At 41.3% G+C, this 21,470-nt stretch overlaps 3 protein-coding genes and 1 pseudogene across 3 annotated transcripts; 2 read left to right on the top strand and 2 right to left on the bottom strand.

The window, feature by feature from the left end:
- Positions 1–1,298: 1,298 nt before the first annotated feature.
- Positions 1,299–3,184, top strand: LOC105285266 (BAH and coiled-coil domain-containing protein 1). Its single transcript, XM_026969586.1, has 2 exons — positions 1,299–1,415; positions 2,072–3,184. Exons 1-2 carry the CDS (start codon positions 1,299–1,301, stop codon positions 2,906–2,908), a joined length of 954 nt encoding a protein of 317 aa, XP_026825387.1. The 3' UTR covers positions 2,909–3,184.
- A 4,387-nt stretch (positions 3,185–7,571) lies between these two features.
- Positions 7,572–10,091, bottom strand: LOC113562018 (annotated as a pseudogene).
- Positions 10,092–10,888: 797 nt separating this feature from the next.
- On the top strand, positions 10,889–13,998 carry LOC105285182 (larval cuticle protein A3A). Its single transcript, XM_011349204.2, has 2 exons — positions 10,889–12,389; positions 12,886–13,998. The coding sequence occupies exons 1-2, from the start codon at positions 12,378–12,380 to the stop codon at positions 13,555–13,557; spliced, it is 684 nt and encodes a 227-aa protein (XP_011347506.2). The 5' UTR covers positions 10,889–12,377; the 3' UTR covers positions 13,558–13,998.
- A 1,183-nt stretch (positions 13,999–15,181) lies between these two features.
- Positions 15,182–21,384, bottom strand: LOC105285186 (structural maintenance of chromosomes protein 6). Its single transcript, XM_011349209.3, has 19 exons — positions 21,009–21,384; positions 20,636–20,828; positions 20,390–20,542; positions 20,060–20,304; positions 19,872–19,991; positions 19,666–19,796; positions 19,351–19,551; positions 19,070–19,266; positions 18,827–18,973; positions 18,561–18,745; positions 18,036–18,346; positions 17,729–17,948; positions 17,459–17,629; positions 17,207–17,394; positions 16,822–16,987; positions 16,603–16,716; positions 16,288–16,482; positions 16,077–16,210; positions 15,182–15,983 (listed from the first exon to the last, which is right to left on the bottom strand). The coding sequence occupies exons 1-19, from the start codon at positions 21,114–21,116 to the stop codon at positions 15,947–15,949; spliced, it is 3,216 nt and encodes a 1,071-aa protein (XP_011347511.1). The 5' UTR covers positions 21,117–21,384; the 3' UTR covers positions 15,182–15,946.
- Between the last annotated feature and the right edge of the window lie 86 nt (positions 21,385–21,470).

Below are 21,470 nucleotides of genomic sequence, written 5' to 3' on the forward strand. Positions count from 1 at the left end.
CAGCAGAATTAATCCATGTATTATACCGAACGAACTGAATATTTTAACAGTTCCAGTATTATAATTATATGCATTTAATTTGATTGTGTTTGAATTTATAGAACTCAAACGTTTTTACTTTGGTCTGTTTGAAAAACGTAATTGCGATCAGGTTTTGGATATTTTGCTCAAGATCTAATCTATAGCAATCAAAATTAGATTTTAAGATTATGCATTTAGTTAATTAATCGTACAAGGCGTTTCAGAATTATTTAAAATAAATTTAATTAACAAAAGCATATAAAGATCTTAATAATCACAGAATCACAAGTAATCATTTTCGAGATATTCAATTTATATTGTTAATCAAGTTCTCTGTATTATTATTAATGATACATGTTTGATGTACCATTTTTGGCGTAGGATAAAAATGTAAGGTAAGAATGAGCGATTACCTGTCCGGTAATTAACGCAATAATACATGTCAGCTTAACGAACTCCTCGTTGCTCCCGCTGAATGTAAAATTCGATTGATTGCAGGGTATGCGTGCTCGTTTGCAAGACGTTCGCCTCCGCGCTTTCGTCGAACGACCTTGATAGGCCGTCTGTATTCGACGTATTGGCATACGATACGCGTGCATACGTGCACGGCGTACGATTACGCGTATTTCGGTTGTCAATTGCCTCTCACATCGAACGTTGAATGCATTAGACAATGCACTTGTTCTTTCCCAAATATTTAAACTCGGAGAACTCGAAACAAGTTTAGTTATTTTAATATAAGCTATTATTTTTAATGTCAGTATTAAATTTACCTTAAATTGACAGCATTAAATTTATCATTAATAATTGCACATCTTTCTGATAATACGATGAAAAATTGATTTCTATCGATGGAAAATACGAGTTTTAATGTGACTTCAATTTCTTGATCATATTATTTTCTTTTCTGTATTAAACATAAATAAATATCATCTCTTGCTTTTGAATTTTTTCTATATTTTATTATCTGTCTAACTTTTCTTTCTAAATATACTTTCTACTTCTGAGTTATTTGATATGTTATTTTAAGATGCTTTTTTGCTATGATTAGATACTGAGTACGCATCAGTTATTATTAACATCTCTGCAAAGAGAATCCATCCGGAGATTGACAAGGAGAAAGAAAACAGGATGTCTTGAGCTTACTCGGGGCATACGATTTCCTCGCGATTTCGTTGGCCGACCTCGAGCCGCGCATTCGGGATATTGACATCCAAGTCGCGTGTACATGCGTGTGGCGATATGAAGAAATATAACCGCGCATACATCGTTATACGATGAACAATGTTGGTACAACTCCAGCGGACCTCTTGTACATCGCAATGATCATCGCGGAGGTCACCGGACGGCCCGGTCCCCCGAGTACGAGAAGAAGACCCCGACAGAGAAAAGAAATGAGAGGGAGAGTGAGACAAAGAGCGATTAAGTGGGGCGTCGTATGCGCGGGTGGTGTTGGCTGCAAGAAGCATCATCGTCATCGGATGACACGAAAGCGACAACGGCGTATAAAAGTTCGAACGATTTTACCCCGAGGCATCAGTCTTCTGGCGATCTTCTCGCGTACAAACATGGCCGGCAAGGTAAGGGAAGCTGGGAACGCGAAATTGGGTGTGTGCACCCCTAATTTTCAAGACAAGGATTTTTTCCGAGAGAAGAAAATGCATGAAATCGTCGTACATCAAGTTTCATCAAGAATTTAAGAATTTAATTCTTTTTTGTATCCTTTTCCAGAATATTGTAAAGTTAAAGAAAGTACACGTATAAAAACAGAAGTAGAATTTAAGTAAAAAGTGATGGTAACGTAAGAAATTCAATTTGCAAAAATGTGTTTTCTTTTAAAGCGAATTCAATTTCCATTGTGATTTTGATTTATAAAATGTATCTTAAAATTTACTCGGTTGGAGAAAAAAAAGGAGACTATAATAAATCCTTAAAATTTAATAAACTATTATCTGAATACGGTTTTAAAAATTTAAAGCTGTTTAAAAACAATATTTTATATTGAGAGAGTAATGCAACTTCTATGTTCTAATTCGGGAATATCATCGACGAGTTTCAGCTCTTCTTGTTTCTCGGATTGGCGGCGGTCGTTCGAGGGGCAGTAGTGCCCGCCGTGCCGGCGGTGGCACCGCTGGCGAAACTGGAAGAGTTCGACGCCGTACCCCAGTACAGCTTCGCGTACGACGTGCAGGACGCGATAACCGGCGACTCCAAGGCCCAGTACGAGACCCGCAACGGCGATATCGTGCGTGGAAGTTATAGTTTGATCGAGGCTGACGGTACGCGTCGTATCGTGGAGTACACCGCAGATCCGATCAACGGTTTCAACGCAGTCGTCAGCAGAGAGCCGGCGACCGCGGCCGCGGCCGTTGCCGCTGTCGCGACACCGGTACTGTCGTTCAGACCGATCGCGCCGATCGCACCCGTTGCTGCCTCGACACCATCGATCCCCGCTGTCGGGCCCGATTCCGACGTCGAAGTCGTCGAAGCACGAACCGTCCCATTAAGGGCGAAGTCGCTCCCGCGGGAGCAGGAGATACAGCGTCAGCAAGTGCAACAGTTGCAGCGGCTGCAGGAGCAACAGAGACAGTCGTCGAGATTGCAAATCCAGCAGCAACAACGGCAGCTGCTGTTGCAGCAACGCCAACAGCAGCAGCAAGAGCAACAACAGGCTGTTGCACCTGCGCGAATCGCTGGCCAGCTGCAGCAGCCGATTGCGAATGGACTGGTCGGTCTCCCCGCCCCTGCAGCCAGAGCGACAGCCACTTACCCGACTTACCCCTACGTCTCATACAGCGCCGCGTATTCCTCGCCCTTCGCTTATGCCGCACCGCTCACCGGCCCCGCTTACGCGCCCTCCGCAGCCACCGCCGCCGCGCCGGCGTAAACTTGAGACGCTCACTCTCTGAAATTATATTATTATATATTACCGTTGCTCTGCGACCCGTTGTCGTTTGTACCTCGCTGCACTGTTGCGATTATTTTTCGACGTAACTGCAATAAATTGTTTGCCACGAGTTAAATGAGCGGTAAACGCATTAATCTTGTCACTTTCCAGTCATTTTTCAATATGATTTCAATAAGATTTATAGTTAACCCTGGCTTCAATTTTCACGGGCTTCCCACACTGGGGTACAGGCTACCCCACGTCGAACACTTACGTTAAAAATATAAGAAAAAATCCACTGATTTTAAGTCGCTCTTTTTCCATCGATCGACATCAAGGAATATGCCTACCCAAAATTTGAAAAAGAAAGTAGTTTGTAAAATATTCGCTCGTGAAAAAAGTTACATTCAAAAATCGTGAATTACTTTATTTTACTTGGGGTTTCAGGCACCCCTGTGTGGGAAGCTTGGGTTCATTTGCGCGCGGAATGGTAGAGAAACAACTGACGAACAAGAGACTGCAATGATGAAAGGTTGGCCCATGGCAGGTGATCTGTTCGGTTGCATAACATGTGTAACAATCGCACTCTGATTACGCATTTCATACATGCGTGCCACGTGTACGTCGCCGGGTGAACATCGGGCGAACGCACGTGCGTGGGTGCGTGCAACAAGTAAAAGCGACGAGTTCTCGACGCGCGTTGATCAATGTCATCTCGATGCGCCGCGAATCGATCGCAAATCGGCTGGGTCCGCCGTCACGACGGCGTCGGCGTGTCGCTCGCGCGTGTTCGCCGTTACGCAAACTTTCGGGCCCGTTGTTACGCGGGCTGGGTGTCCCCTCGGGCCCCTGCCATCGTTCTTTTACGTAAGAAACGCGCCGCACACGTAACGCGACCTTCGGCTACGTGCAACGCATTTAATTTTTAATGGTATGGAAGAAAATCACCTTAAATTGACAAATAAGGAAAAAATGCACTTGGTTTTATATATTATATATTAATATTTTTATATATTAATTATATTTCTTTTTATATATTTTATATATTAATTCGTATAAAATTCGTTACATTCATGTGTATAATATTGTACCTTCCGTTAATAAAGAAATTTATATAATAATACATAGAGCATTTAAAGTAACGTGAAAGAAATTTTGGATGCAAATGCATGACGTGTTGCACTTCCGCTACCAAATTATACGGGTAAGAAGCGTAAATGGTTGCAGCCTATACGTGCCTGATCAGCGAGTGACGTGTACTACTGCAGCAGCAGTTAACACCACAAATTTCCGTAAGGCAGGAGGGGAATAATAATTCTAATCAAGCGATAATTAAAGCAAGACTTAACGGATTAAATTAAAATTTGAATATCGCTTATTGTATGGGGTTGTACGAATTATTATTCGAGATGATAAACCAAATGCTGATGGATAACTCCTCGAGCAGATCTTAGATAACATTAATAGTTGATCTGATTTATTCATGAAGACTGTTTTACTTCCTCTCTCTTTAGCACGTTGAGCTAAGGCGCAACTAACGAAAATACGCTGTTGGCGGGATGAAGAAAGGACGAGAACAAGAGGTTCGCGCGCGGATCGACTTTCACCGAACAGAAAACGCGAGTGCAGCCGCGGCCGTCAAAGAACCGCGCCCAATGTCACTATGCGGCACCTCGTAATAGCGCCCCATATTACGTGCGCACGTAAGGCTGGTCCACTTTTGACAGCGGGACCGGTCGAAATCCGAATGAGCGAGCGAGCGATCGCCGCGGGCAAGATCGCGCTCGGGATTATGTTCCTCATCGACACGAGCGATTGATTGCTTCTCCTTAGGCGCTATTAAACAAGTAATATATTGTTAAATTTCATTTGCTTGCTTGATGTCCTTCTGCGTCGTACGATATGAAAGATCCACGGTTCACTATATATCGATCGTTTCAATTATATAATAGGATCGCGCGATACCGAGCGCGCACACGCACCCTCAGAAAGGATTTCTGATAACAAGACGAAAAATATTCTTGACTAATTTAATCGTATTACAAGTATAAAAAATATGAAAATAAAACAATTTTTAATTTAAATCAGTAATTTCTATTCTTCTCTCTCGAATTAAATAAGATTGTCTTACTGTCTTGAGACAAGAGTAACATATACAAATTTATGCTTATATATTCTTGTATGTAGAATAATTTGATATTAGCGCCACTTTACAGTAGGCTTTGTCGATGTCGACGCATCATTTTCTCACAGTCGCTCGTCGACTCGGCGCTTCTGCGTCCTTTATTCCGATAAAACGGCCAATATTTATGTGTTGCAATCGAAAATCGGGAAAGTGTTTCTGTTATTTACAATGAATAAGTGCAATACTCTACAAGAAATATTAAAAGATATGGAAATGTAAGTAAGTATATACAATATACTTACTTGAGAAATAAGATTCGAGATAAGACATTTCCATATCTTTTAATATTTCTTGTAGAGTATTGCACTTATTCATTGTAAATAACAGAAACACTTTCCCGATTTTCGATTGCAACACATAAATATTGGCCGGTTTGTGCAGATTCTACAAATTCTCTTAGAAGAATAGAATAAGATGTCTTTTAGATCTCACAATATTCTGAAATCAAGAATATTTTGAACTTGCTAGAACTTTGTATCTAAATCCTTCTGAGAAAATTAATGAGATAGCACGAAGATTATTTGAATCTAGATTTTCGAATTTTCTATTCAAGATTAAAATATGCTTCTTTTCAATAATAAATATGATTGTCGCTATAGCGATCTTATTTTATGATAGATTAAAGAGTAATAGCATTAAGTCCAGAAATCTTTTCTGTAGGTGCGGGCTTCCCGAAAAATGCGAGCAGCTTATTCCGAAGATTACATAATGCAATTTAAATCGAGGCCTGGAATTTGAATGCCTTTCTCTCACGGCAAATGAATTCTCGGGGCCGGAGCAAACGAGCGGGTTCAGATTTGGAGGCCTCCCGTAACAAAGTAACTTTTTTTCTACGTTTCTTTGTAGCGTGCCGCGTCTCGCGCGAGTCTCGGAAGGTTGCGTGGAGGAAGTGATACAAATTACGTTCCTCGTTCAATAGATTTCATCTTGGAGCCAATCGTTCAGCTCCGAAAACGGAAAAAAAGCCGGTGTAATTAATAATGAAAGGATTAAACAAACCTGGTCGATTATGTCAATGACATAAATTACACAAGGGATAGATTTAAGTGAGAATCAGGCTGGTTGCCCGAATTTGCACGCTTGCCACGAATTACATTAGTCACGCGAAATCGGTGGTTTTTCATTGTCATGCGATTCTTGAGCGATGCAACGTTCTTTTGCAATCGGTCGATCGAGACTGGCGAACAAACGTGGTGCTTCTCGCCGCGGTCCTCGCGCTGAACGTCGGGGAGGCGTTCGAGAAAGGACGAGCGAAAAGCGGAGAAAGTGGGTCAATTCTGGCGAACGCCAGAAATAACGTGATGCCGAACACTGTAACTTACGCGTGCGAGTTTACCCCAAGCATCAAGGGCACGTTGATTCCGCTCGGGATCGAGAAAATTAACTGTTGCGTTATTACAGTGGGATGGAGATCCATTCGAGGCTGTCCATCAGGCTTCCATCGCCAAGGCTGTCGTTACTGAGTGACTGTGAAAAATCATATGTAAATTGTCAGCATTTCGAAACCCACTTTTAATTGGTTTATTTTACTAGATTAATTTACTGCCAAAGGAGCTTAAAATACTTAAAATCTTTTATGTCACGATTTAATTATTTTAATTGCTATGACCATATCGAGAATATATGTTATCACGAAAATTTGAAGAACATGTAAAAATTTAAAAATACAAGAAAGATACAACTTTGCAGGAACTTATTATTATAGTAATTAAAAATTAAAATTATGATAAAACTTGGTAGAGCAAAAATTTCAAAGAGCAGCTGCAGCGAAACGGTGCGATGCAAGAAGTTAGGAAGTCACACGTAAGAAGGCATTTCGCGTTCTGCTCATGTGCGTACACGCGGATTGCTATGCTCGATTTAAAATTTGTCCGCGTTTCTTGTACGTAAATCGCGTTCAACGTTACACGTCATAAACGTAGTAAGCAGTTCTTGGGTAGTGATATCGAATCACGACTCATGTAAATGACACACGCATCGAAACGACACGAAATAGATTCGGCGCGAAACAGCAACAGAAGAGTTTCGACATCACGTCGTTGAATTTACATTAGCATGACGACATAGAACAATGCGAGCTGCAATGGCGAACGGAATGTCTCGTATGACATGATTGGCACATCGGGTGTGGTAATCGCTCGATATCTGAATTTTGATTCTTCTAATCGTTTCTCCGGCTTGTCTTTCTTCTCCTAGAAATTTAGAACGGTACTCACAACGGTAATACCTCGAATCTTGTTGCATCATTTCTTTACATAGAGTTTTAACGTTAGAAATGTTGAGATTCTGTCAGTAGACACACTTTAAATTGTACTTAGTCTCGTAATAAAATGAACATATGTCAAATAATCTATAAGTACTAAGTGGATATTTTTAAAAATGTATAATACAATTTTCGCTTTGATTTTTAGTCATCATATAATAATATATAATAATATATAGTCCTGCTGCATAATATGTATATTATATATAACGTAGTTATATACATACAATTGCTTATTGTTTATTGTAATAAGTTTTGATACTTTCTTTTGAGGTCTATAATTTACATATGTTACATGTACATGTTGCAGAAAATTGAATGATCATAATTTCACGCAAGTCAATCATGCTAAATAATTTTTGTTGGCACAAAGTGATATTTATTGGCGATCAAAGAAATTGCATCTGTTACCTATTGGAAATGGACTCTCTCTGTTTCTCCATATTCCAACAATTCTTTGCAAAGATTTGCAATGATCAATGATATAAACAAATGTAAATGTTAAATATATTATAGACGTATCTATTTAATAGACATATCTATCTGTCAAAATATCATAATACCATTGCAAGCTTTAATTAAGTTTAAGTTGATATCTCGCATAAGGTCCACATGGGTTTCATAAGGTTTTGCATAAATCAGCAATCCAAAATACATTTGTAATTCTTTTAATCAGTCACACACAAAAAATATACATGGTATAAAAATAAATAAAAAGTTCGGCCTGAGTCGACAACGTGAGCTGGTGCGATCAACGCGATTAGTGGACGTAGGCAGCGGGAGCGGCGTAAGAGATGGCAGCGGGAGCGGCGATCTTGGCAATAGGGGCGGCGTGCGCGGCGTATGCTACGGGGGCGGCGTGCGCGGCGTATGCCACGGGGGCGGCGTGCGCGGCGTATGCCACGGGGGCGGGATGCGTGGCGTAGGCGAAGGGGGCAGCGACGGCTGGCGCGGCGAACTTAGCAACGGGAGCGGCGTAGGCGAGGGGAGCGGCGGCGACCGGGGCGGCATATTTGGCAACGGGGGCGGCATAGGCGAAAGGCGCAGCGTGCGCCACGGGGGTGGCGATCTTGGCTACGGGGGCGGCGTAGGCGAGAGGAGCAGCGTGCGCAACGGGTGCGGCGTAGGCGAGGGGAGCAGCGTGCGCAATGGGGGTGGCGATCTTGGCAACGGGGGCAGCATAGGCGAGGGGTGCGGCGTGCGCAACGTGAGCGACGGGGCGGCGACGGCCTTGACGGCGACAGCAGCGGGTTCCTTGCGGACTACGGCGTTGAATCCGTTGACCGGGTCAGCGGTGTAGTCGACAATGCGCCTGGTACCGTCGGCCTCCAAGAGAGAGTAGCTGCCCTGGACGAGGTCGCCATCGCGGGTCTCCTGCTGGCTCTTGGCGTCGCCGGTCAAGCTGTCGTGCACATCATAGGCATAGCTGTATTGGGGATGCGGGTCGTAGTCGGCGTCCACGGTCTTAGCCACCACGGCTTTGGCGACGGGAGCGGCGTAGGCCAGAGGGGCGGCGGGTGCCGCGGCGTAGGCCAGAGGGACGCCAGGTGCGAGAACACCGGCGTTGGCGACGGCCACGAGGGCGGCAAAAGCGACGAACTGAAAAGAAGTACAGATAAGTTTCTCTTTTACTTTACAATTCAATTTCTTTCCAGACAAATTATTTGAAGACGATAAGTCAAGAAATTGATATTAATAAATAAAGATACAAAAGACAAAGTTACTTTTGAAACAGAAACAGGTTTTAAGCGAAATAATATGTAACATCAAAGAATCGATTAAATTTTGTTGAGAGAATATTGAATTGGTACACTGATCCTGAATCCCAATGGAAAGTTGGGCGGCAATTAATTTTTATGTACGTTCACTCGCAAATTTTATTGGTCTACAAGCAACTTCCAATGGCAAATTTCTCTCGACAATTCGAGAACGTGGCGAACCAAGACGATGACGGAACTTTCGTGTGATTATCCTCCAGTTTGATAAACTCCACGCGGAGTCTAACATACTCGGGAGATCCTTCGCTTCCGAAATTCGCGATCCTCTACCCACCTTGAATGCCATTGTTGAGTAGATTTAGTTGGTTTTGGATCGACCAAAGCGAGACTGATGATGTTCAGTGTTGATCGCGGCCGCTTTATATACCCAGTGGCCCGGACCACCACCGTATGGATCCCCACCGTCGATCCGGAGCCGGACTTTGAAAGTTCGTCGGCGTTGACATCGCCGGTCGATCGCTCTTGAACTTGGCCGGCACTCGCGATTGCGCACCCTTGCGCACTCCCATTCTCGAACACTTAGAAGGGCCTATGTCGACAGGCAACTCTTTGGGCGAAGGCGGAAGTAGCTCGTGCTGACTTGACTTCGACAAATGATAGCTATCAGTGGATATCAGCCTTTTTCGTTCGATGAAATAATTATGTGCTACAGAAAAAAGAATATAGCGGTTCTGTGTCTTTGTTCTACTACTACTTTTTACTTCTCCGTTTTTTCATAGTTCTTAAATAAATAAGAATGCTTTCTTGAAAATTCTGATAAGAAACAGGACATAATCAGGGTGTAGATACCTACAATTAATGTATGATGGTTGAAATATATTTACTACTATTTGTGATTGTTTTATTCTTTGCAACACACATACTGTATAATCCACTTCGGATTTTCTCAACTATTAGCGTAATTGTCCCCGTGCAATTGTGCAATACGTCTGTCTGGCTCTGTACATTACTGACCATGCCAAACGCTGCTCCTCGTACGCGACCCTTGGGTGAATCGATTTCTCAACAGCTGTTAATCGAGGATAGATGAGAAAATTACAATATGATTGTGAATAGTTTGGAAAAAATTGCATCAGCAGCTCACAGAAAACGGATCGTAAGAATTCCTGCGCGCTCGTAACAGCAACTAATCTTTCTGTAGACTCATCTGGATAATTAAAATTATAATTAGTGCTTCTTGAATATAAATGCTTCCTTTGTTAAACTTTGTTTCTGCCTCTTTCTTCTTTTGACACAAATATGTACATGTTCACACAAACGTGAATGTATTAAAAACATATATCTTTATATATATTTCTCGCAGAATTTTCCACAAGGACAAGTAATCGAGCCTGTCATTGTAATTAAGGTCGGGTCCATATCTTCCCACGTGCAAGAAATTATATTTTTACCGAATGAAGCAGTTTACGTAGCCGAAGAAACGGAAACCGCGAGTAGCACCGCCTCCTCGTCCTCGTCGCGAAACTTTCGAGCATTCCGATATGCGTGTGGCTGTCGAATGTGTCGCGACAGACGGGATACGCGTCATTGCGTCACATCATCTAACGTCGTCGGAACTCGTGCCAGAGAAAGAGAGGAAAAAGAGGAGCAGAGAGAGAGAGAAGTGGAGCACTTTCATAAAGCAAAGATAGGTGGGCCGCGAATTTCGCGTGGCGTGGCCCGCCCCGATCGATCGCGGGCCCCCGCGGGCATTATCAGGCAACCTCGTGCTGATCGAGGATCAAGATTTCGCTCTGTCGCCCGGGTTGCTGCCCACATGAGATCTGCATGAAATTATTATCGATGTCTCGATCTAACGCGAACGACTAAGCCCGAATAAGCGAGGGTACGTTATACCTGGACAGCTGACAGCTTCCAGGTTGAAATGGTTGCACGTGGAGGATGTCGAAAATTCGGCCATGCACGCGATGCTTGGATTAATAAATTTAGATACGTTCTCCGCCCTTTTGATGCCTGCCGTGCTCAAGCAGATTGATGCAAGTGCATCGTGTAATCTTTCGTTGCATTCGGTTGCAGTTTGTTATGTTGTTAAACAAATTGCATTCTGGATCATGAAATTTATGTAACAATGGAGAATGAAAGTAAAAATTAGCAACAAAGATTTGGATCAAGTTATAGCGAAATATGTAAATATTATATGAGCTACGTAATATATTATAGAAAATCAAAATGTTTTATACTTTAGATATAATTTATACAAATAGTACTATATCGAATCAAAATCTTTATCCTATAAGAAAGAATTTAGCGATTATAATACGATAGTAAATTATGCATGCGTAACATGCTGTAACGTTTTTGATAAGTTAAGTGATACGTGATGATAGCCGAGATCGATAATTACAGACTTCGATTCTCAATTAGCGAGATTATATCTCGCAACGTGCAATTACTAGCGTTATCTCTACACAAACCTGACAAAATAATAACTACACGCAATACAAAAACCTTCAATTAAACCTTGAAACTCTCAGGCCCAGCGAGTAGTATAGGATTAACAAACGCGCGGCATTAAAGTCACCGATCAAAGGCGAGCCGAGGAAAGCCTGCAAAGAGAATAGAATGATGGATGACTCTACAAGAGAATTATACAAATTTATAAACGAGTGTCTTGATAGACTTGGGAGAGTCTTCGTAGAGACGAAGGAAGAAAGGAATAACTCTGTATGAACAAAATTCTACCAGCGGCTTGGATGTCCGCCAAGAAAGTTTGCCATGGTGCAAAGCGGATGCGGTACCTGAAGCCACCATATCATACGAGAGCGAAGAAAGGAGAGGAAACAGAAAGGAAATTCCGCGGCTAGAATGAAATATCGGCAGAATAAGTGCCTCGTAATCGCTCTCCATGGAGCGAGCGGGCTGGGGGGAGGATTAGGTAACTCATGGCAAGGACGTGGCCTAGTCCCTTGATGACGAGGACGAAGACAACGGCGACGAGTCGGCGGTGCTCGTTGGTCTTCCACGAGCCCCATTCGATCCTGTGCCCGACTCGTTGCTCTCATTGGGCGTGGTTCGGTTTCTTGCTCAATTTCGTGCTCCTCGCGGCCGCGAATCGGTGACCGTCGAAGGTACCGTCACCCAATTACGTCAGCGAGTACGCCCTGGCGTAAATGTGTGCGGGGCGCGGGCTGGCGTGGTGGGCCCACCGATCCCCGAACAGTATAAAAGCCGAAAACCGCCCATCAGTATCACTCGCATCACCGACTCGCAAGATCGAGCAAACTGCCGATTAATCGAGCAACAATGGCCTTCAAGGTAATTGGGCCTTGTCTTGAATCCTCGTCTTATCGCCACGGCGTCTCGCGACGTGCGCCGAGAAAGTACGCGAGCGATAATTCTCCGTAAACCGTAGGTGGAGTTCCTCGAGTTTCTCGTCCGGCGCAACGTACACGACGATAGTTTATCGGATCGGTTGAACGGGAAGGGGTTGTCGTACTGATGGATTATAATTATAATTATAATTATGGGGTAATTACGAAGGATAATTATAGAGAGTAATTACTGAGACGTGGTGCGCTCGCCCCGAGTTTTCTCGCTGTGTATGACGCGATCGCTCAAACGATATAGTTAATACGATATTCGCGTTAAAAATGAACCATTTAACGCCACGTAATTTGCAGATTCGGAGCACGCACAATTTTCGTTAGCGCTACGGTTTTATTCGTGGTTTCGTGCTTTAACTTTAATTTCTCTACTGTTGCGTACATCCATTCATTTTTACATCGTACTAAAATCGCTTTTTCTTTCCCAGTTCATCGCATTTGCCGCTTTGATCGCTGCCGCCAACGCCGGCGTGATCGCTCCCGCCGCCCCCTTGGCTTACGCCGCGGCACCCGCCGCCCCTCTGGCTTACGCCGCGGCACCCGCCGCCCCTCTGGCTTACGCCGCGGCACCCGCCGCCCCTCTGGCCTACGCCGCTCCCGTCGCCAAAGCCGTGGTGGCTAAGACCGTGGACGCCGACTACGACCCGCATCCCCAATACAGCTATGCCTACGACGTGCACGACAGCTTGACCGGCGACGCCAAGAGCCAGCAGGAGACCCGCGATGGCGACCTCGTCCAGGGCAGCTACTCTCTCTTGGAGGCCGACGGTACCAGGCGCATTGTCGACTACACCGCTGACCCGGTCAACGGATTCAACGCCGTAGTCCGCAAGGAACCCGCTGCTGTCGCCGTCAAGGCCGTCGCCCCCGTTGCCCACATCGCACACGCTGCGCCTGTCGCTTACGCCGCCCCCATTGCCAAGTTCGCCACCCCTGTGGCCCATGCCGCTCCTCTCGCCTATGCCGCCCCCATAGCCAAGTTCGCTGCTGCCCCCGCTGTCGCTTACACTGCCCCGATCGCCAAGGTCGCCGCCGCTCCCGCCATCGCATACGCTGCGCCGGTCGCCAAATTCGCCGCCCCCGCCGCCTACCTCCACTGAACTGTGACCTGATCGTCACTTAGGAATGATACTTGTCGAATAAATCTCGTTTTTCATAGCAACTATATAAATTGTACGAGACCTTCACCCACCTTTGATGCACTTCGTTCAATGATCTAACCGACTCTGGAAGAGGATCTACTTTAAATCACTGATTCTTTTACGCAACGTGAATAGAGAGGATGAGAGAATATTCCACTAGAGAATATAGCTTATAATCTTGCCTTTGATATGTCCAACTTTTCTCTTAGAATAGAATTGAAAGTAATTCAATTATTTAAATAATTATGAGTTCTGCACCAATTAGCTATTCTCATTTACATTTACACTTTCTCTTTCTAATCATCATCTGATTGACAAATTGGAATTTTATTGTGAAAGATCATTAAGTATGTAAACTACTGAATAAATAACGGAATTACTTCTTTCCTCTTACTGAAGTAACTTACGTTATATTCAATAAAAACTGTATTAATTATATAATACTAGAAGATATGAAACAGGATAGAGCAAATTATGCAATCATATTATTTCGAATACTTCGAAATCAAAGAACGAATGAATTTCAAGATCATATGATTTAAAATCGATCGAACCGAGTTCGGATCGAGCTTGGAGTTGGAATTGTTCAAATCGCGAGATACTGATCGGTCATAAAACTGCAGAGGACGAAAAATCGTCGAGGAAACGTTGAATTCGGCCCAATGGTCCCAATTATAGAAATTAGGTCAGATACTACCTGCCGCAGGCCCATTATGTTCCACCTTGCTGAAGCATTATCGCATTACCGATTCACAGGCGTTCGCCGGACACTTTCTCCGGTACAGGCGCCGACACGCAGCCGCGTGCGTATTGCCGATTGCACAACTATCGTTACCACGCCCCGTCCAGCCACCTTGGACGGTCATCTCACGCGCATCGCATGTAATAATGCCCGCGTAATGCGTGTAAAAGCGCGTGTTGCGTTACGACTGAGAACATCAGACCGGACCAGATTCGCGCAATATGCTGCGAACCTTGATCCACTTATACCGGTCCGATGTGGTCCGTACCGTGCGCGCATGTATCTCGGGTCCACCTTTCGTCCACTTCTGACCACCTTCTGGATCTCGTTGCCAACAATGAATCAATTTGAAGAAAATTTCACGAGAGTTCGAAAGAACTTATTACAACGACCTTGTGATAAAAGTGTGTTATGAGTATACAACGTAGTATTAGAATAATTATTATATATGTATGGATAGAACAATTTTCATATGGATTCATCTAAATACACGTACTATGTATAATACTGAAAACTGACCGCTGGTCGATCGAAATCTCGAAGAGTAAGTAAAAATCGATAAGTATAATAACATAATCATCGGGCGAGATGGCACAAACTTTCTTTTTTTTAAATTTATTAAATATAACGTAATAAAATAATACTCCTCTTTTTAGATTATTACATACATATGCAATAATAAGAAGTTTTAAACACTAATAAAAAAGTAATAATAACTAAATAGACGAAATAAATAATTGTTGTCTAAAATAGGAGCCATAAGTAATTTATGTGTTATTAAAAGGAACTGTTAAAATAATATTTTTATTACTTAAAGGAACTGTTAAAATAATACTTCTATTACTTATGTACACATTTACAAACTGCTTATCAATTGTTTGTTCAGCATTTTGTTAATGTTTTTATTATCTTTAACGTAACATTATTAACGAACATTGTAATGAAATATTTTTACGCTCTCGTTTCATCTTACTGACCAGTTCATATTGTTCTTCAACAGTTATATATTTTCTAACATGTATATCTGCAGAAAAGGTAAAGTGCGCACAAAATAGTTGTGAAAAACAAAACAGTTTTACCTCTTGTAATCAAGTGCGAACAAAAGAACAAAATTAATGTATTTTAATCTCTAAAAAGAAATGGAGAATGTTTTGCTAAAGAATTATTTGCCATTCGAGATTTTTGTTTAATCTTCATTCACACTTAATAAGATAATATATATTTTGGCCACTTAATGTATAAGGCAAGATCAAAATGTTCACAAAATACGTTTGTCGGAGAATACACAATACTGCACGCGCAATTTATTAGGATTTCACTATATGAATTTTTTGTACTTTCTTTTCCTTTCTTATCACTCTCGTACAAAATAGGCTTCAAGAAAAGTTTATATTTACTACTCGTATACCTCATGTGAGAAAACCGTATAAGATATAAATATTTTAACTTTTCCTCTTAACAATACACAACATAAATAAATAATTTTTTTTTTAATCGCTAGGTAACAAGTTTCTGCGCCGCCAGCATTAAATACAATCTATCAACTTACGCGTACGCAGAGGCATTACTTCACTTTGGAAATAAGGAAAGAGCAGTATCATCGATCTACTGACTTAGACCTCTTCTTTCTGGTGGCTGCAACCTAAAGGAGAGAAGAAACATTTATTTAGAGCAATGCAATTTAACTGTGTTTATTCTCGCAATTATAAATTAATTAATAATGAGGGAAACTTACTGGTGAATTGTCACGTAGTCCTCGGCAAGAATTTGTGACGTGTCCAAAGGTGTGAGGAAAGCGAATTGGCTTTGCGGGTGTGACCTAGTGTGATCCAATAGGATGTCCATTATTACCTGACGATTCACTTTATCCTGCAAACAAAATAGATGGTTACACTACACTACGTAAATAAAATAATATTTTAGCGTGAACGCATGTAATGGCGTACCATAAATACGTCGAATTCATCGAGAAAGTAGAAAGGCAGCTGAATGCACTCCCAGAGAGCCAAGATGAACGCGACGGTCGAGTAGGATCGCTCACCTCCCGAGAGCGACCTGGTATCGTTTCCGGATTTCTTATCGTCGCGCGCGCTCACGTGCAATTCGAGTATTTTGTTTGCGTGATCGATCTTTATAGTACCCTAATAAAAGAAGATTAATAACAAAAAATGTGCAATTCTAATGCAATAGCAAAACCAAAGCAAAAATATAATTAAAAAATTGTTAAATATAATTAAAACTTATAATTGTAATATAATTACCTTGTATTGTCTTAAAGAGAGTATATCGGTGAAAGCTTTTTGAATTTGAATACCGTACAACTGCCTCAATTGGATAAACATGTTTTGCCGATGTTTCACTCGTTCAATGTGTTTCTATGACATATATATATATATTGTATGCAACATATTTCTCAAATCATATTTCAATATTGATATAAAATAAAAATTAAATAAAATTTAAGCAAGTAATTCACTCACTTCGCAACTTTGCTTCAATCGAGACGCAAGCTCAATGTTCACTCCATACTTCGCCTCCTTCTCTTTCAGTTGATCCTGCAGGTCGTCTATAGAGCCAAACTGATGTTCGACTTCGTTGATTTTTTCTTGTAAATTGGTTAGCAGATCTTTGACTTGGGTTGCTGATCTATAAAAAAAAAGATTAACAAGGATTAATAGATATAATTAATACATATAAACAAAAATAAAAGATTTTAAAAAATTTAATAAAAGAAAATAGATTTAAGACCATTCGACATAGATATTAGAATAAATTTATATATATAAATTTATTATAAAATAAATAATATTTTATAACTTTTATAAGTGAGAATTGTAACTGTACGTATTAGATCATTTTGCAAACCTGGTCGTATTTATTCTGGGACATTGCGCGGTAGCGGCGGAGACAGCTTTTGTCGTAGCTCTCTCTTGCATCTCAAATTCTCCCGTGACGCTTTGTATGGCTTGGCGGACATCCTGCAGCTTACGATTAGCGCGCTGACACTCATTCCGATGTCTTTCCTTCTGCTGCTTGAGCTCGTTTATCTCATCCTGAAATATTGTCATGTATTAAGTAACTTGTACTCAAATCAACATAATAGTGCAACAAACGTACTTTGAGGGGATCGATCACCGTGTGCAAATTATGTCTCAAGTCTCTGCAACGTTTGACTTCCGCATCAAGAGTTTGAACATTCTTCTGAAGTTCCTTGACAGTCTCGGCCAGAGCCTTCTCCACGGTATTCTCCTGCGCCAACTTCTTCTCCAATTCCGTAGCTTCGATCCGCTGTAATCAAAAATATTCGATTTGTAATTTCTAGGATTGCTTCGACGAACAAAGAAAAGACGTACAATCTCATCGAAAAACGAATCGAAGAGTACTCACGAAAACGTCGACAGACGTGGCTTCGCTCGATTCGATTTTATCTTTCAATTCATTGATCGAATCGTTGCATTCGCTCTGTGCAGACCTCAATTTGCGAACCGCTATGCTCACGTTACTCAATTCGGAATTGGTGCGATTCATCTTATCGTGTATAGCATCGTATGCCAAAGCGGCTTCTCGCTTCTTATTCATCGCTACCTGCAGCTCCTCTTTTAGCGTTCTGAGCAAACAGAAATTAATACGAGTTCAAAGTTTTTTGTTTTACAAAAGATAAAGTCAGAAATGATGAGGAAATTGTCGCACTCACTGTATCGCTTCCATCGTGGAAACTTGAAGATATTTGGCACGCGTGCCGCACTTTCCACTGTAACTCCTATAATTGGGATCGGGAAAGAACGTGTCGCCGCGCTGAGTAAACGCTTTCTTACAATACTTTGGTACTTTCGTCGCATCCGACATTATCTCGCAAGCCTCTTTATTCGTTGGTATGAGAAGTACGCACTCGACCTCGCTTTGATCGATCAGAGAATTAGCTACAATGGGATCTTCTATCACCATCGCCTCCAAAAGATTCGAATACTGTGGTGATTGCGTACAATAGCGCGAAACATCGTGCACCTAAAATTGGGCAGTCAATAGTGCAGTATTTAAAAATTTGTTAATTTTCCATGTTATAAACTAATTAATATTTTATCGAAAAATTATTTTAATTTCTAATCTAATTTTAGAAGTTATTCTAATCTATTATTCTAATTTCGGAAGCTCTTTTAACGAAGATATAAAATTTTTGTAATATTAAATACAATATTAAAGCAACGGAGAACGTTCTTACCTTATGATAGAACTTGCTGGATATGATTTGGGGATTTTTCTCGTTGTAGAAAATCTCTTTCATAATACTGGTCAATAATTTGGCGTCCTGGGTATTGTCAACGCAGAATGAGCCGAGAGTATGATAGCCCAGGTAACTTTCCACAGCAGGTGCCCACGTCGCATCCTTCAGTTTGATGTAAGCGCCTATACATAATCATGTAATTTGATACATAATAAAAGTGTATAATTTTGCAAGTTAGAATACTCCAAAGTGACTTTGCATACCAATTGGGCCGCGAGGTTTCTCCTTAAATCGACCTTTCTGATATTCTTCCTCGATCCTTCGCAACAGACGCGGTATATTTGGCCCGAATACACTCAGCGCGTTATCCGATTGTTGCTCGAACGCACTCAATTCTCTCTTGATCTTATCTTTAATTTCGTGAAATATAAACGGAGATTATTGTAAAATAAATTTATTAATATTAAATTACATACTGGCATGTTTATTAATCGCGATGTACGTACCTATACGTCTATTGAAATTTTCCACTTCATTCTTGGCAGACTGTACCTCCTGCAGAAGTCGCATCTTATCAGCCTCCAGATGCATCAATTCGGTTTGTTTCGTTCGCAACGACGCTTCGAGCTCGTCCAATCTTTCTTCCATCTTCGACAGGCGTTCCGTCATCTCTTTTTTCTTGTTATGCTCCTCATTATTGCAGCTGTGCGAAAAATATATGTTTGAGATAATGTTACACTATTCAAGAATTAAAAACAAAGATAATCAAGACAAATGTGCTTTTTACCTTTCTAATTTTTGAATCTCTCTTCTCAGCAAGTCAATATCATCCTCCAAGCGTTTTTTCTTACTCCCTACAGAACGCCACTCGCGCTGCTTGCTAGAATACGCCTCGTTTGCAACAGAATATTTTTCCTTCGCGCTGTTATAAGCTGCGCTGCTGTCAGTTACCTCTTGCTCGGCCTGATGAATTTTCTCCTCCACTTCTCTATGAATAGAAAAAAATGGTAGTAAGCTTTCTCCCCTTCTTTAAACCTACATATCACAATTTTAGAATGCAAATTGGAAATGAAACCATATTTGCTCATAGATTAATACTTACTTAATTTTTTTATCAATCTCTTCGTCTTTTGTTCCTACGGATAATTCTACATTCTGAAGCTCTTTCAAGTTATCTTCATACAGCTTTAACTTTTCCTTTATCTTGCCAAGTTTAGTTTCCTCCACAATAGCCTAAATAACAAGATTATTACATTGAATACTGATTATCTTAATACGAAACTTTATTTTTTTTGAGCTAAAACTCACTGTAACCCAATGCAGTTCCTTTTCAAGATTGCTAAGTTCCAGGCGTGACGCATCCATTTCCTGCAATCTATGTATGCTCTCCTTCAATTTCTGTATTTCCGACTTTACTTGCGACAAGGTCTGAAACATAGGAAAATTAGATGAATGATCTGCTAAAAACTTCTGTAAAATATCAAATAAGAATATACCTCAGAATATTGCTTCAATTTCTCATATTCTTCCTCGCATATGTGCAGAGCTTCCTTGTAATTATTTTCTATGGCGTCTAAGAGAGTAGCTTTCAAGAACAGATTGTACTTTTCGTGAGGTTTAGAGATAACCAAGAATGTTCTCGAAACATCCTGATTCAGGACAGAGATTGGATTATCGATCTGTATGTTCATCGTTGTCATAATGTTCTCCAATTCATCCCGCTTTGTAGAAATAACATCTCCTGTAAACGGCATATTCATGTTTTACAAATATAGACACTGTAACTGGTTGAATTGTTGGAAAACAAGATCAATGCTTTCAAGTACCTTTTGAATTTTTAATCTTGTACGATAAGGTATTCCCAATGGTACGTAAAACTGTAATTGTGTCGCCATAAATATCAGGCTTGTATGCTGTGTCTCCTTCATTAGTTAAAGTTACTTCAATGGTGGCAGAGGTTTTACCTTTCTTTATGAACTCTAAAATATCACAAGATACAATAAACTATATATCATTATTCTCGAAACACCTGTGCAAGAGATATAAAAGTACAAATTTTAACGTGATAAAACCTTTGACAGAGGCTCCTCTATTTGTGATATTCGCTCTTGCACCGAGGCCTACGGTCAGTGCTGTCAATATAGCACTTTTACCGCTGCCATTACGACCCACAATAAAATTAACATTCTCGTTTAGCTTTATTTCCAAGGCTTCATGGCACATAAAATTGCGAACACGAATGCATTTTACTTTCCCAGCTGTATGCTGTAATAGCAAGACAATATCGATTTGTACTACCTACATGAATATTATTCTCAAGAGCTACGATAAATCTCAAACGAGTACTTCACATTTAAATGACGTTTTATAAACTCATCGATGTTTTAACGTCTAACAAAAATTTGAGAGTTGGTACACAATTATAGAATCAACTGCACAAAATACCTCAGTCACAGTACTGGCATTCTGATTATTTCTGGCACGTTTAGCCTGAGATTCGTTGGATTTCTCCTCCGCAGTCCTCTTTCTGTGAGTCTTTGTGCTATTTTCCATCGCAACGTATTAAGTCAGAAGCGACAGGCACGAGCACGTTCAAATCTTTTGCGATGTCGCTATGTTAGCATCGATTGTCATGCACGCGATACTAACCTCGTAATGCCGTAATTTATTCACACGTGGCACTCACGCAATATAAAACTAATGCCGAATAACAATTAACACACTTCTGGAGTAAGGCGCGATATTACCAATAAATTCCATCGCCAATAATATCAACTACCCGATTAATCAGCTCACGCTCTACATCGTTCCCGCCAGGCCGTTGGCAAATGTTTCCTCTCCTTCTCCTAGAGACACTTTAATGAGAGATTGGCTGCGAAAACGGTCTTTTGATTGGCCCGCCATTTT

The sequence above is a fragment of the Ooceraea biroi genome, chromosome 5 (genome assembly GCF_003672135.1).
Source record: "Ooceraea biroi isolate clonal line C1 chromosome 5, Obir_v5.4, whole genome shotgun sequence".
NCBI lineage: Eukaryota > Metazoa > Arthropoda > Insecta > Hymenoptera > Formicidae > Ooceraea > Ooceraea biroi.